This window comes from Kryptolebias marmoratus, linkage group LG4, assembly GCF_001649575.2.
Source record: "Kryptolebias marmoratus isolate JLee-2015 linkage group LG4, ASM164957v2, whole genome shotgun sequence".
In the NCBI taxonomy this organism is placed as follows: domain Eukaryota; kingdom Metazoa; phylum Chordata; class Actinopteri; order Cyprinodontiformes; family Rivulidae; genus Kryptolebias; species Kryptolebias marmoratus.
In genome coordinates, this window is record NC_051433.1 from 26,276,248 (window position 1) to 26,289,949 (window position 13,702).

General features: G+C 38.5%; 1 protein-coding gene across 5 annotated transcripts in view; it reads left to right on the plus strand.

The window, feature by feature from the left end:
* The window catches only part of LOC108248734 (solute carrier family 41 member 1), a 24,457-nt gene that overhangs the window by 2,567 nt on the left and 8,188 nt on the right, over positions 1–13,702 (plus strand). Inside the window, exons 1-7 of one of the 5 annotated variants that reach the window (XM_025010971.2) lie at positions 1,906–4,281; positions 7,213–7,320; positions 7,506–7,577; positions 9,350–9,494; positions 9,568–9,726; positions 10,092–10,236; positions 11,639–11,718. In XM_025010971.2, the coding sequence (XP_024866739.1) occupies positions 4,201–4,281; positions 7,213–7,320; positions 7,506–7,577; positions 9,350–9,494; positions 9,568–9,726; positions 10,092–10,236; positions 11,639–11,718 (790 nt within the window). In that variant the 5' untranslated portion in view covers positions 1,906–4,200. Of the gene's footprint in view, positions 1–1,905; positions 4,282–7,212; positions 7,321–7,505; positions 7,578–9,349; positions 9,495–9,567; positions 9,727–10,091; positions 10,237–11,638; positions 11,719–13,702 lie in introns of those variants that run through there. The other 4 variants (XM_017437704.3, XM_025010967.1, XM_025010969.1 and 1 more) reach the window with 4 other exon arrangements.

Sequence of the window (13,702 nt, forward strand, 5' to 3'; positions counted from 1 at the left end):
TCATTTGTAATCATCAAAATTAAATGAAATAAACATTTGAAATATGAGTTTGTATGTAATGTATGAATATAATATACAAGTTTCACTTTTTAAATGGAATTACTAAAATCAATCTACTTTTTCATGATATTCTAATTTTATGACCAGCATCTGTATGTGGTTGACTTTTTGTAGCAAACGCTGGTGTTTATTTTCTTTGATACCTGATTGAGTCCTTGACATTAATTTATAAAGTATGCTGCATTCAAGTAGTGATGGAAATCCAGAAACGTGTTTTATTATCGACTTTATAATGACCATAATTTTGTAAGTGAATGAGCAAACACAGCTTTGGAGTCAACCTGACTCAAGATGGCCACCACAGCTAACTGACCAACAAACAGAAAAATGGCTTTAACTCAGTCTCTCTTACAGATAGTGAGCTGACATTTGAAGCAGCAGTAGCTGAGAGTTGTCTCCAACTCATATTTTACTCTGAGTGTGAACAGATCACACTTAATCATTGTTAAAAGTTTGGCATGCAGGGAGGCATGTGATGCCCCAAGTGTTACACATTGTGCAACATCTTTGCTTTAACTTCTGGCTATGTCTACCAGCCCTGTTTGTTAGCAAATCGCTTGTGAGCCACTGGATTTATTTGAATGAAACTCTCTCAAACTAATTGTTGGATGTACACCAACAACTCATTAACTTTTGAATTCATCCCAATTCCAGATGGCCGCCACAGCAAATCAGTCTTGGCAAACACCAGAATGTTTAAACCTCATTGAATTCTACAGATATCAATCTAAAAGTCATTCACAGCACCTACTCGGAGCACGGACATGTTGGGAGATCTTGCCATTTTGGATTGGAGAGCGCATAATGTTATTTTCACGGTTTGACCAAAATCCCAAGAGCACCATTCCTTCACAGCACAAGAGGACTTTAGTTCAAAACTCTGGCATGAAAAGCAGCAGGTGATGTGCATTCCTTCAAGGAATGTTAAGCCTTTAATTTCTGTTTAGTTTCCCATAATACAACTAAAATAGTTCTTCAAGAAAGGGAAAAATAAAGCTCCTGGTGGACTGTGATTTATGTGTATATGAGAGCTGTACTACTTCTAGTTCTGTCGCTGGTAGCTGTTGCCTCAAAGTAAAATCAGAAGGGGGATCTACAGAGAATAAAGTGCCAAGTCATGTCTGTGACATTTTTCAGCTGAGTCATTGTCCTTGTGTGTAGGCGTCTGTGAGGGCTATCTTAGGATGTGCCTTTACTCAGCATTCTTTGCATTTTTTTTATGTGTTACTTTGAACAAATACCAAAAAAAAAAAAAAAATCTCATAACCAGATCATGGTTGTTTGTTTGTTTTCTGTCACACCTGAGGCTGCAGTTTCCTGTTGGACCTTTTTTGGTTTTCATCTCCATGCCGGGCTAAGTGTTTTATTTACCACCCTATACTGAAGGTTAAGTGGCAATAATATTTTTTGCCCATGTCTGTGTGTGCATGTGTTCATGTTTGTCTGTATAGTTGGCAAAATATCTCCTGACTCACTGGATGGATTTTAATAAAACACTCAGAAGATGATCCTCAGATATACATCTACAATTCATTAACATTTGGAGGCAACCCACAGCTAATCAACCTAAGCCAACACAAAAATGGCTCAACTCAGTTGGTTTTACTACTAATTGAAGCATATTTTGGTGTGGTAGTACCTGGAAGTTATAGTCAATACATATTTAAAGCTATTGGATCTTGTGAGATCTCACAATATTGCACGAGATTGTGCATCCCATCATTTACAAGGTCTGACAGTTACAACTCAGTCCCTTCTCAGCACAAGATGATTTCAGTTTATAACTCTGGCATGAAAGGCAGTGGGTGATAAGCATTTCTTCAAATAATACTAGCTCTTTCATTTGTAATGAAGTGGTAAATGACATAGGAGGGGAGAAAAAGTGATGTGTCATGATGCTCCAACAGTCCAGGGGAGGGAGGGCAGTTTGTCTTCCTGTGTTCCCGCTGATTGAGGAAGATGATATTTGTCCTCTCTAGTCGGCATCAGTGTGTCAGCGACAGGTCCAGCACCTGCTGCTGCTTTCAGTGCGTCACTGTTACTGCAAGGACATTAAGGTGCAGAGAAAGGAGGAGCCATCACAGGAAAGAGAGGACATCTGCAGTGTCCCCTGAAGTGTTTTGCAGACAAACCAGGAGGAGGAGAGTCCTGATAAAGTCGTGTTTTACCTAGAAGGTAAAGTGTCTGGCATCCTACTCCTTTGCACCCACTCTCTCTGGCTTGTCTCCCCTCCCCTTCACTACAGAGCACCGTCACAAGCTTTCTACCCATCTGGCATTCAAGGAAAACACTTACAGAGTGACAACAATGAATCTGCCTGGGAGTTGGATGGAAAGCACCTGGACTTCCTTTTGTTTTGTTTCCTGAAGAGGTCATCCAAAAGGCTTCTTCTGTTCAGTTTTATTTCTTTTTTTTTCTTCTCAGTACAGCTTCTTCAGACAAGCCTCCATTGCCACATCATTCATCGTCTCACAGCTGGAACGGACCTGATCAAAATGAAGAGACAGCTCCAGTTCAGTGGCCAAGGTCAAGTAGCAAATAGGCACAACAGTGAGGACAAAGAGAAGGAGATGCTGAGGGAGAAGGAGCAGCAGCACAGGAGGAGGGCTGAGAAGAAGCTGCTGGCCTTTTGGATGGCCCTGTCCCAGAAGAGGTGGACTCTCTTTAAGCCCCGTGAGAGACCTATCTGCTTCCAGCGCTCAACCTCAACTGCACGGCTGCTCAAGAGTGAGGCATGAGGCGAGTGTGTGCGCGTATGTATCAGTGGCGTAGTTAGTTGTTTTTTTTTTTTTCTTTTTCTTCCAGCAGAGGCAGCAAAGTTTATTTTTGCAGGTCATGTCTAATTTTGGACTTAAAATTATGCATTCAGGTTATTTGTCCTTCAATATTTGCACACATTGCATAAAACCATACTTAACTGAGTGCTATTTCTCAGTGACTTGATTTTGTCCCAGACTTGCATGCAGTAGCTACTAAGTTTCTGTGCATTTTTTTTCCATAACATTTTCAACGTGTTTGAGATTAAACATAATCTTGCAAATAATCAAGGTGTGCAGTGTGTATATAACATTCATTTATATTCATTTTACAGACCAATAACTGAAAGATTGTCCCAGAACTGTTTCTTAATAAAATTCTAAAAGACAATTTTAGGCTTTTGACCTACTTCACTTTACACTGGTTAGGTATAGACCTGAAATAAAATCTGATAAGACAACACAGATCTCAATACTATTTGTAGTGGTGAAATCATAAAACCAAATTAACTTGCACTGTAATGTGAGCAAACACCCCCACTGAATGTGCAGAAGGAAGGGAGCTATCGCTCTAAATCGGGTTCTGTGTCAGTGGGCTGGCCATTATCAAGAGTTTGAAAATAAACAAAATGAATAGCTGAGCTAAAAGAAATGACAATATTCATCTAAAGAGAAGGGGGGGAAGGTTGTTTTTAGCTTTTATCTGGTATTAAAATGAATACTCTTTATCTGACATCTGCTGTGCCACAGGTAGAGCACCAGTAGCCTTCCAGTGGCCACTTTATCCAAGAGGGATGTGTGTGAATTTTAAATCTGTGAGTTAGGATAGAGACTGACTTTGTGACGTTAGTGACTTTCAACATTTTGCAAAATGTACAACAATATATTAACTAGCCTATAAAGGGGTAGCTGCCACTCTGTCCGTCCCCCAAGAGCCGCCACTGGTGTGTATCTGTGTGTGTGTGTGTTTGTATGCTTAGTTTAAATTGATGGAAGCATCCAGGCCTCTCTTGAAAAGGAGTCCTTGTGTCTCAATGAGACTACCTGTAATAAGTAAAGGTCAAATTAAAAAATAACGCTGCCTCAGCCAGCATTTATGAAGGCCCTTTGTGTTGCTGCCCACCTTGAACTGGACTGTGATGCAAACTTGTCCGTTTGCATAATTTTTCTCAAAGAAAAGATCCTCTCATCCAAGGACCATTAACAGTTATTAAAAGCTTACATGGTCTCAAAAAGATGATACTTTAATCTAAGAGGACTGTCACATTTTTCAGCCTAAAGCGTTTTAGTTGGTGACCCAACTGGTTCTGGAGATGAGTTTCTAGGTGAAACATACAAAGTGAACTACTTGGCCCAAAGATTCCAGCAGAAAAACCCAAGGATCATGGCAGTTCAGGTCCAACTGCCATACATGGTGTCCAGTATGGAAATGGTGGCAGCCAGGATGGTCATGGATACAATGCAAGTATGGGAAAATATTGCTTATATAAGTGTTGATGTTTGCACATCTTTTGACGTTACTGATTCTAAAGCTTTAACACGATTACAGTCATGTCATGTTTTGGCATTTTCATGATCAGCACTGTTTGTTCTTGATGTATGCATTGTGTAACAATGTTAGATAAGTTATATTTTACTGTTTACACATCATCTTAAGACATCCAGCCATCCTTTTTTTTTAACCCACTTTTCCAATCAGGGTTGCAGAGGGGTGTTGCTTATCTCCAGAGGTCATTGTGTGAGAGGTGGGGTACACCCTAGTCAAGTCCACCACAGGGCAAGAACATGCATGTAGAAAATAACTTGACATTTTGTTCTTCCTACATCTTGCAATCTAATGGGCATCAGAGTACAAATTGAGTCAAGAAGCCCAAGAATCCCAATATACAATGATAATTTTTTCAAATTTATTTTCTCTCATTTGTCTTCAAAACATCTGCTATGAAACTCTTATATACTGTAATGATTTTAATGGCTACATAACCAAGATCCAATTTTCTATTTGAGTCTGAAAAGGATCTGTCTGAAAAGGTTATTGGTACAAATAAATGCATTTTCTAAATGAAAATGGAATTACTTGAAGGAATGCATATCACCTGCCACCTTGCATGTCGACATTTTAACTAAAGACCTGGTGTGATCTGTTAGAGCTCAAAGTGTTGGACATGACTGTGGGCTACTGCCACAGCAAATTGTAGCTTGATATCTGTGAAAATGACTGAGTTATAGGCGAAATTGTGTGCTAAGGTTGATCATCTATGGTTGTCATCTTGAACTGGGTCGAGTCCAAAAGCTAATCAGTCACAGAAATACATCTATTGGTTACTTTCTGATTTCTGTTTTTTTTTTTACATTTATTTATTATTTTTTTTTGGCCAAACCAATTTAAGACATGGTCAGAGAACCCAACTACATTTTTCAACACAATTGATCAGGATATCATTGATCTATGGTATCAAAAGCTGTGATTCAATTGAAAAGGTCAGTCCAAATGTTTACTGATAAAATTCAACAGTCTCGAGAGACCAACATTTATGTAGCATGTTAATGATGATGTTCGGCTGAGAAAACGGGGACAAACTAAACAAAGCAATACAAAAGTGCAAAGGTTTAGTAATAGCTAATGTTGTGGTCTTTCACATCTGGTATGTTTTTGAGAGTTTTGTTTTATAAACCTGAACACCATTAAAAATAAATAAAATAAAATAAATAAAAAATAACCTTACAATCCCTTTTTTAATACGGTCAGGTAATCAACTTAAACAAATTTAAGTAACATGCAAGTTGCTGAGATGCACCTAATTATCTCTGTTTTAACAGATAAGCTAAAATTTGGTGGGATCGTACCTAAGAGTCATCCTCTTCACATATTGAGTGGTAACAGATTGCACAACATCTTTGTTTAAAACTTTTGCAAAAACTGTCAGTCAACCCTATCTGTTGGCAAAATACCTCAAACTAGCTGATAGATTTTATTAAAACTCAAACTAATCATTGGATGTATGTCTACAGGTGATTAACTTTTGGAGTCAAACCCATTCAAGATGGCCACTACAGTTGGCCATTTTTGTGTTTAAAGTTGACTAACTGTACATTTTACAGATATTGGACTAAAATGTGATGTGGTAGTAACTGAGAGTCCTCCCATCACATACTTTTAATTCTAATAAATTGAGCGACTTCTTTGTTTAAAATTTTAGCATGAATGTATGCAAAGCTGTGGGGAAAACATGTTCCTTCAAGAAATGATACTTTCCTTTTGCTTGTGGCTGCAACACCATCTGTTCCTCACACATCGAGCCAGAACTTCTGTTCATACAATCATTGCAAAGATCCTTGAATATACAATTTCCCATTTTTTGGTGCATACTTGTTTAATATTCAAATTTAGTCTTGGAAGTCTTAACTGTTTTGTTGCAGTCATGTTTTTTTTGCCACTGCAATGATGACAAAAAGGAAATTTTCATAAGCATTAACCTCAGCAGTCTTGGACATAATTGTTAGATCAGAGTGCCTACCAAAGGTAACTATGACACAAATGACAAATGTATGCTGCGGCAAGCCCTCCTTGAACTCAGAAAATTAATTATAGCCAAGTCTGAAAAGGAAAACGTTTTACAGTAAAGTCTTATGTTGGTTGCATATGTTGCATAATGTTATGTACTGAAGAAGCAAGGCCACCTGATAACCTCATCAAACACAACATATTTTGATACCATTAGATAGATCTTTTAAAGACAAATCCAACACAATTTGAGTTTTTAAAATTGATATACTAGTTACAAATTGTCAAAAAATGATCATCAGAATGGATCTAAATGAATCCAATTCTTAAACAGGTGACAGTAGAAAGCCCTGTGTTTAATTTCCTGGAGCTTCTGTTCTCACACCGGGCTGAAGCTGAGGAATTGCTCTGATGGCTGGAAACTTTCAGATTATTCCTTTGCAGATAACACATGAGCAAAGCAGTCAAAAGTGCCAGCTCCTGCTCAGCTCTTTGCCAATGTCTATCATAAAATGTTTTATTTCATCTGAGTTGAGAAATGAATGAATTTGATTGATCATTGCCTGACCCAGTTAGCTTTAGCGCTACTGTACATTGTTTATTTACTGGATTAAGAACATACAGAGGACGAATGGGTTCTGAGGGTACAGATGGCCCTGCTACTTGAAGAACAAGTCAAAAATATGCCCTTTTAGTGAGCAGTTACCCAATCGCCCCTACTGTGTGAACAAACCTCCTATGTGAAAATAAAAATTGTTAAACTCTGAAGATCATTAAGATGCGGGGGGTGACTCTAGACTGATCTAAATGTGTAGTTTAAAATGGTGTTTTTGCCATGTATTTTGCTGTGATGCACTTAATTATTGCCACTAAAACACCACTGTTTTTCAGCACTGGGAGGTGTTCAAAGAGATCTCTGAGGTTTTTATCCTGGTGCCCGCTCTGGTGGGGCTGAAAGGAAATCTGGAGATGACGCTGGCATCCAGACTGTCAACAGCAGTGAGTGCAAAAACACACATAAATCAACAAAACATATGTGACGCAGAACCAGAATATGTATTGATACCAATGACCTCAGTAAAATGTGAGCTACTTGGCAGCAGCCTCCTCTAGAAGTTTCCACACTGACATTCAATAACGCTTCATGAGGAAATGTGATTACGTAAACCTGTTTACATGTACAGGCCAACACAGGACAGATGGATGAGGCCCAGCCGCGGCGGAGGATGGTGTTCTGTAATTTGGCTTTGATTCAGGTCGCACACACACACACACTCACACATTTCTCTGTTGGATTCATGACTGCATAGTTTATTCCTAGCTTTGCTTTCATCATAAACACTCCACTAAAGCAGCTCAGCCAGTTAACATCTTCGAGCAGTTTGGTATCTTACATGTTTGAGGAAGGTTGAAAAGTGCCCAGTAGAGATGATTTAATTTTTACAGCCCATGTTTAATAGTTATTTATTTAACTTAATGACAGCCACATAATGAAGTGAACCCAAACTGACCCAACAACAGGATAATGAAGAGAGAATTTAAAAGTGAAAACTATTCTACTAAAAACTGTCTTTTGCATCTGCATCCATTTAAAGATTTGGTTAGTTTGATATAATGCAAGAGAGCTGGTGGATTTACTGACAAAGATTTAAAAAAATTTAAACTCTAAAACAATCATTTATTAAAAAGCAAACAATTTTAAGTAACCATGTGAATTAATTAGTATGGTAATATATAAAACAATTTATGGTAGGGGAAACTGAAGAATTAAATTAAATTTTTCCACTGAAAGCCCATTTTATTTGACTTGAAAATATCCTGTTTACTTTAATTTTTTCATGTTGTTATTTTTCTCAGTGATTTTTGACAGTATTGTCACCAGCCACTGATTTTTATAATCAACTGCCTGCTTAGTGCAGTAATGGGTACTACTAGCTTATGTTAGCTAGAATGCTAATGGCAAAGTTATTCTGATAGGGGCTTAATTTTTTATGCAATACTATTAAAACTAATGGCCAAAATGGAAAATCTGTAAGTAAGGAAAAACTAAGTAAAGCCTTGTTGCTTCCATAGGGTTTAGGAGGTTCAGTATCATCATTCTACAGAGAGAAATATTATTCACAACCGGAAAGCATTTAAGAGAGCTGCTAAACTTCCCAGGATTGCATGTGCCAGCAAGTTGACCCCAAGGTCAGATTGCGCAAAGCTCAGAGAAATTGCAAAAACAAAACGAAGAGCCTCATCTCAGATTTTACAGGCCTCAGTTAGCAGATTAAAGGTTAGGGTTCACGACGGGACATATAGAAAAAAAACTGAACAAGTGTGGCTGGTTTGGAACTGTTGCCAGAAGAACTCCTTTTCTCTTTAAAGAAGGAAGAGAGGGGGGAAAATGTCAGCACAAGTTTGGTTTGTCCTTGTCACAGCAGCACGTTTGGATTGGAAAAAAAGCAAACAGCATATTGGCACAAACACCTCATACCAAGCACGGTCAAGCATGGTAGTGGGTCATGCTACAGAACAATGACCCCAAGTACAGCAGCTAATTTACAACAGAACATCTTAAAATAAAAGAATCAAGGTCCTGCAATGGTTCAGTTAAAGTACAAAACCTCAGCCTGATGCTGCGGACCTTCAGAGACCCGAGCAGAAAGAAATGTCTGCAAACCTCAATGACCTGAAGCAACATTTGACAAAGAGTGGGACAAAATTCCTCCACAACCATGTGAGAGACTGATAACATCCTACAAATGGCAACTACTGATTTATTAGAAAGAGCTAGAAACGGTTCAACAAGCTACTCAATCATGGGATGGACTTAGTTTTTTTTCCACACACATTTTCCATTTTAACTTTATAAAAAACAACATAGTGAAATCTGTTTTTCTGTTCACTTGAGGGTAGATTTGAACAATTTCAGAACCTGATAAAGACCAGAACATTTTTATTCTGTCCTGATGCATTAAACCCCAGAACTGAAAGAGGCTAGACTTTATTTGGTATATTTAGTATTGTGTGAACGTGTTTCCAGCTGCAGGCCACAGTTGTGGGATTCCTGGCAGCCATTGCAGCAGTGGTTCTTGGCTGTCTGACCCGAGGGAGAATGGACGGTATCCAGGCTGCTATTCTGTGTGCCAGCAGCGTCACCACTGCTTTCATCGCTGCACTTTCGCTAGGTCAGACAGAGGCACATGCTGATGAGTCAGGTTCACAGAATCCAGCAGTTTATGAGCTTCATGCATCATTTAGCTTCTGTTTCAGGTGTGGTGGTGGTGGCAGTCATCATTGGCTCCAGAAAGATGGGCATCAACCCAGACAACGTGGCCACGCCCATCGCTGCCAGCCTAGGAGACCTCATCACTCTTTCGTTGCTTGCTGGTGTCAGTAGCTTCTTTTTTTGTTACAGAGGTCAGAGGTCACTCATTATGTCAAAAAATAGTAGATGTATATCTACCAGGACACTAGTTTAAGGTTCAGTTCTACAAAATAAGTTATAAAAGCTTGTCATGAACACAAAATTCATCAGTTGGACATGTACTGTAGTTACTTCTTTTCAGATTTGTTTCAGCCAGAGGAGGGCAGCAGAACCCATATTTAGTTCTTACAATCACTACTTATTATCCAGAAACTGCATCACCATTTCTGTCAAATCCAGAATGCTACATTTCCTGTTAGATGAGTGTAATCTCTCTTCAAAAACCAAATGTGCTTTATAAAAGAATGTGGTAGAAGATTTTGACGGGTCTGTGTTTTTGCTATTTTATTCTCCCCAGATGTGTGGTACCTGCCCTCTGTAGTGTGTGGCTTCTTCCTACTCATCGTCCCAGTGTGGGTCATTGTCGCGAGTCACTCTCCACCAGTCAGAGAGCTCCTAAAGTCAGGCTGGCAGCCAGTTATTTCAGCCATGTTCATCAGCAGGTGAGTCTAGGACAGAACTGTACTTTTTTGAGTGAACACAAGGTTTGGTTCAAAATCTTTTTCAGACTTGTTTAATTTAAAACTTGGAAAGTTTTTAAAATTCCTACTTTATTTTATAATTGGCTGATCTAATTCTTGTCGTCAACAGACACAAATTCAAAATAAATTATTTTCTGTTTTTACCAGTGTTAGGAATGACTCTCAACTACTACGCCAAATTTTATAATAAGACCTTTTATGGTTTGGTGTCAGACATAGTTGTGAGTATGTGTTTCAGCTGAAGGTGCGGTGGGCTTGTTTGAATTTGGGTACAAATTTGTATGACCCTAAACAGTACAAAAATGTATTTGAAGACACTTGTTAATTTTTTAATTCAGGTGTTTCAGTAAGACTTGTTGTCACAGGTGAAATAAACACATTATCTAGTCACACAGTTTCAATTTGCAAACATTTATAAAACACAATGGGTTGTTCTGAAGAGCTCAGTGATTTCAGAAGTGGTTCTGTCAGGAGGCCACTCTTAAAATAAGATGATTCATGATATTTCATCTCTGCTGGATATTCCCTGGCCAATTATAGGTGATATCATGAGAAAGTGGAAATGTTTAGGAAGGATAGCAACTTACCCATGAAGCGGAAAATCATGTAAATCAGAGTGAGGTCAGTGACTGGTAAAGTCCATGGTTCGTAAAAGTTGTCACTACGCCAAATTTTAGCTCAGTAGTAGGACTGAAAGAGTGTTCAAAGCTAAGGGAAAACTTAATTTAACAAAATACAGAAAGATGCTCAATGGAAAACCAGTTCCACACAGCTCAGGACCTCAGATTTGGCCAAAGATTCACCTTCCAACATAATGACCTAAAGCACACAGAGGAGACAATACAGGATGAGCTTAGGAACAACTCTGTGAAAGTCCTAGAGTGAACCAGCCAGAGCCCTGACTTGAACCCTTTCAAACATCCTTGGAGACCTGAAAATGGCTACCCACCAACATCTCCCATTTAATCAGGTTGAGCTTGAGGGGATTTTGAAAGAAAAGTGGCAGAAGATCCACCAAACCAGATATGTAAAGCTGTTGCATCAAACCCAAAAGACTCCAAGGCTGATACCACTGCCAAAGGTGCTTCAACTAATGACTAAAGAGTCTGAACACTGTAAATGTAATGTTTCTGTTTTGTATTGTATGTTAAAATTATATAAAATTCAAATATGGTGTACTGAGTTAAATGACTTTAGACAGTTTTATTTTATTTTTTAAATTTTGGGTTGTCTGATGCTACAACTAAGTGAACAGGGTCTGATTTCTTTCTGATGCCACTGTACATTTCAGAGATTAGAAATCTTGTAAAGTTTTATGTAACTGACCCACTAAAACTAAAAGTTCAATGTCATCTTTTCCCAGTATTGGTGGTCTGATTCTGGATAAAACTGTGAGCAATCCAAACTTTGAAGGTATGGCAGTGTTCACTCCAGTCATCAATGGTGAGTCAAAGTTGAGTTCTGTCAAACATAATGGCATATCTAATGGCAGAAAATGTGAAATTATTATAAAAACGGATAACCATTTCTGTCAGGTTTCCCTTACATAGCAGCAGGCATTGTGTAAGATGTTTGTTTCCTGCCCTAGAATTTAAGGCTTAAATATTTCTCTGTCCAGGAGAGTTTTATAAAAGCTAAGTAACCTTTGGTTTATTTGTCTTAAAGAAAATAAGACTTTTTATGGTTTGGTGTCAGACATAGTTGTGAGTATGTGTTTCAGCTGAAGGTGCGGTGGGCTTGTTTGAATTTGGGTACAAATTTGTATGACCCTAAACAGTACAAGAATGTATTTGAAGACACTTGTTAATTTTTTAATTCAGGTGTTTCAGTAAGACTTGTTGTCACAGGTGAAATAAACACATTATCTAGTCACACAGTTTCAATTTGCAAACATTTATAAAACACAATGGGTTGTTCTGAAGAGCTCAGTGATTTCAGAAGTGGTTCTGTCAGGAGGCCACTCTTAAAATAAGATGATTCATGATATTTCATCTCTGCTGGATATTCCCTGGCCAATTATAGGTGATATCATGAGAAAGTGGAAATGTTTAGGAAGGATAGCAACTTACCCATGAAGCGGAAAATCATGTAAATCAGAGTGAGGTCAGTGACTGGTAAAGTCCATGGTTCGTAAAAGTTGTCAGTGCTCTGCTGATTCAATATCTAAAGAGTTTTGAGCTTCCATTAATGTAAGAACAAAAATGCACAGCAGGAGCTTCATAAAGTGGGTTTCCAATGGCCAAGCAGCTGCATGCAGGTCTCATATCACCAAGTCCAATCCCAAGTGTTGGATCGAGTAGTGTAAAATACACCAACACTGGACTGTGGAGCAGTGAACATGTGTTGTGTGGAGTAAGGACTCCCACTTCTCTGAGGTCAGATGGAGGAATTGGGGTTGTCAGATGCCATAGGAACTTTACCTGCCTGACCACATTATACTAACTGTGAAGTTTGGTAGAGGAGGGAAAATAGTATAAGACTGTTTTTAAAGGTTTGGGCTTGGTCTCTTATCTTCAATGATAAGCAACCTTGATGATTCAGCATGCCAAGACATTTTGGACAATCGTATTCTTCAAACTGTGTGGGAAGACTTTAGGGAAGGCTCTCTTTTAGTCCAACATGACTGTCCCTCCATGCACAAAGCAAAAACTATGGAGACATGGTTTGAGTTTGATGTGGTAGAACTTGTCTGGCCCACACAGAGCTGTGACTTTAAACCTTTCAAGCCTCTGTGGGATGATCTGATATACATGATGAGCTATACAGAGTGAATGGGCACAAATTCCCACAGAAACACTCCAAACTCTTGTGGAAAGCCTTCCAAGAAAAGTGGAAGCTGTTAGAGCTGCAAATGGGAGACAAACTCTATGAAAGTACATGAATTTTAAGACAATATTATGCGGCCTTAGTTTTAGTGTGATCAGGTGTGGCCAAATGGTTTTCTCCACATAGTGGATACCATAATGCTAAATTTGTGCAGTGAAATGCACACTGACGGTGCTAGTTGTCTTATAGGCTCAATATTCTGAACAGGCAATGTCTATAAAAATTGAATCACGGCCTAATGCTGTTCTGCCTGCTTGTTGTCTTCCACTTAAACCAAAAATGTATAAAACTATCATTACAATGATCACAGCTTGAGTGGTTTTACAAAATCAAATTTTTGGTTTGATTTTGTTGGTGTTGTTGGTGGGTCAGTGGTTGGAGCTGTCGCCACCCAGCAATTAGGCTGAAGGCTCACCTCCCAACCTGGGGCCTTTCTGGGTGGAGTTTGAATCAATCAATCAATCAATCAATCAATCAAATTTTATTTGTATAGCACATTTCAGCAGCAAGGCATTTCAAGGTGCTTTACATAATTAAAAAACAAAATAAAAACAGCATGTGACAATGAATAAACAGTAAGAAAGAGACAAACATCAAAAAC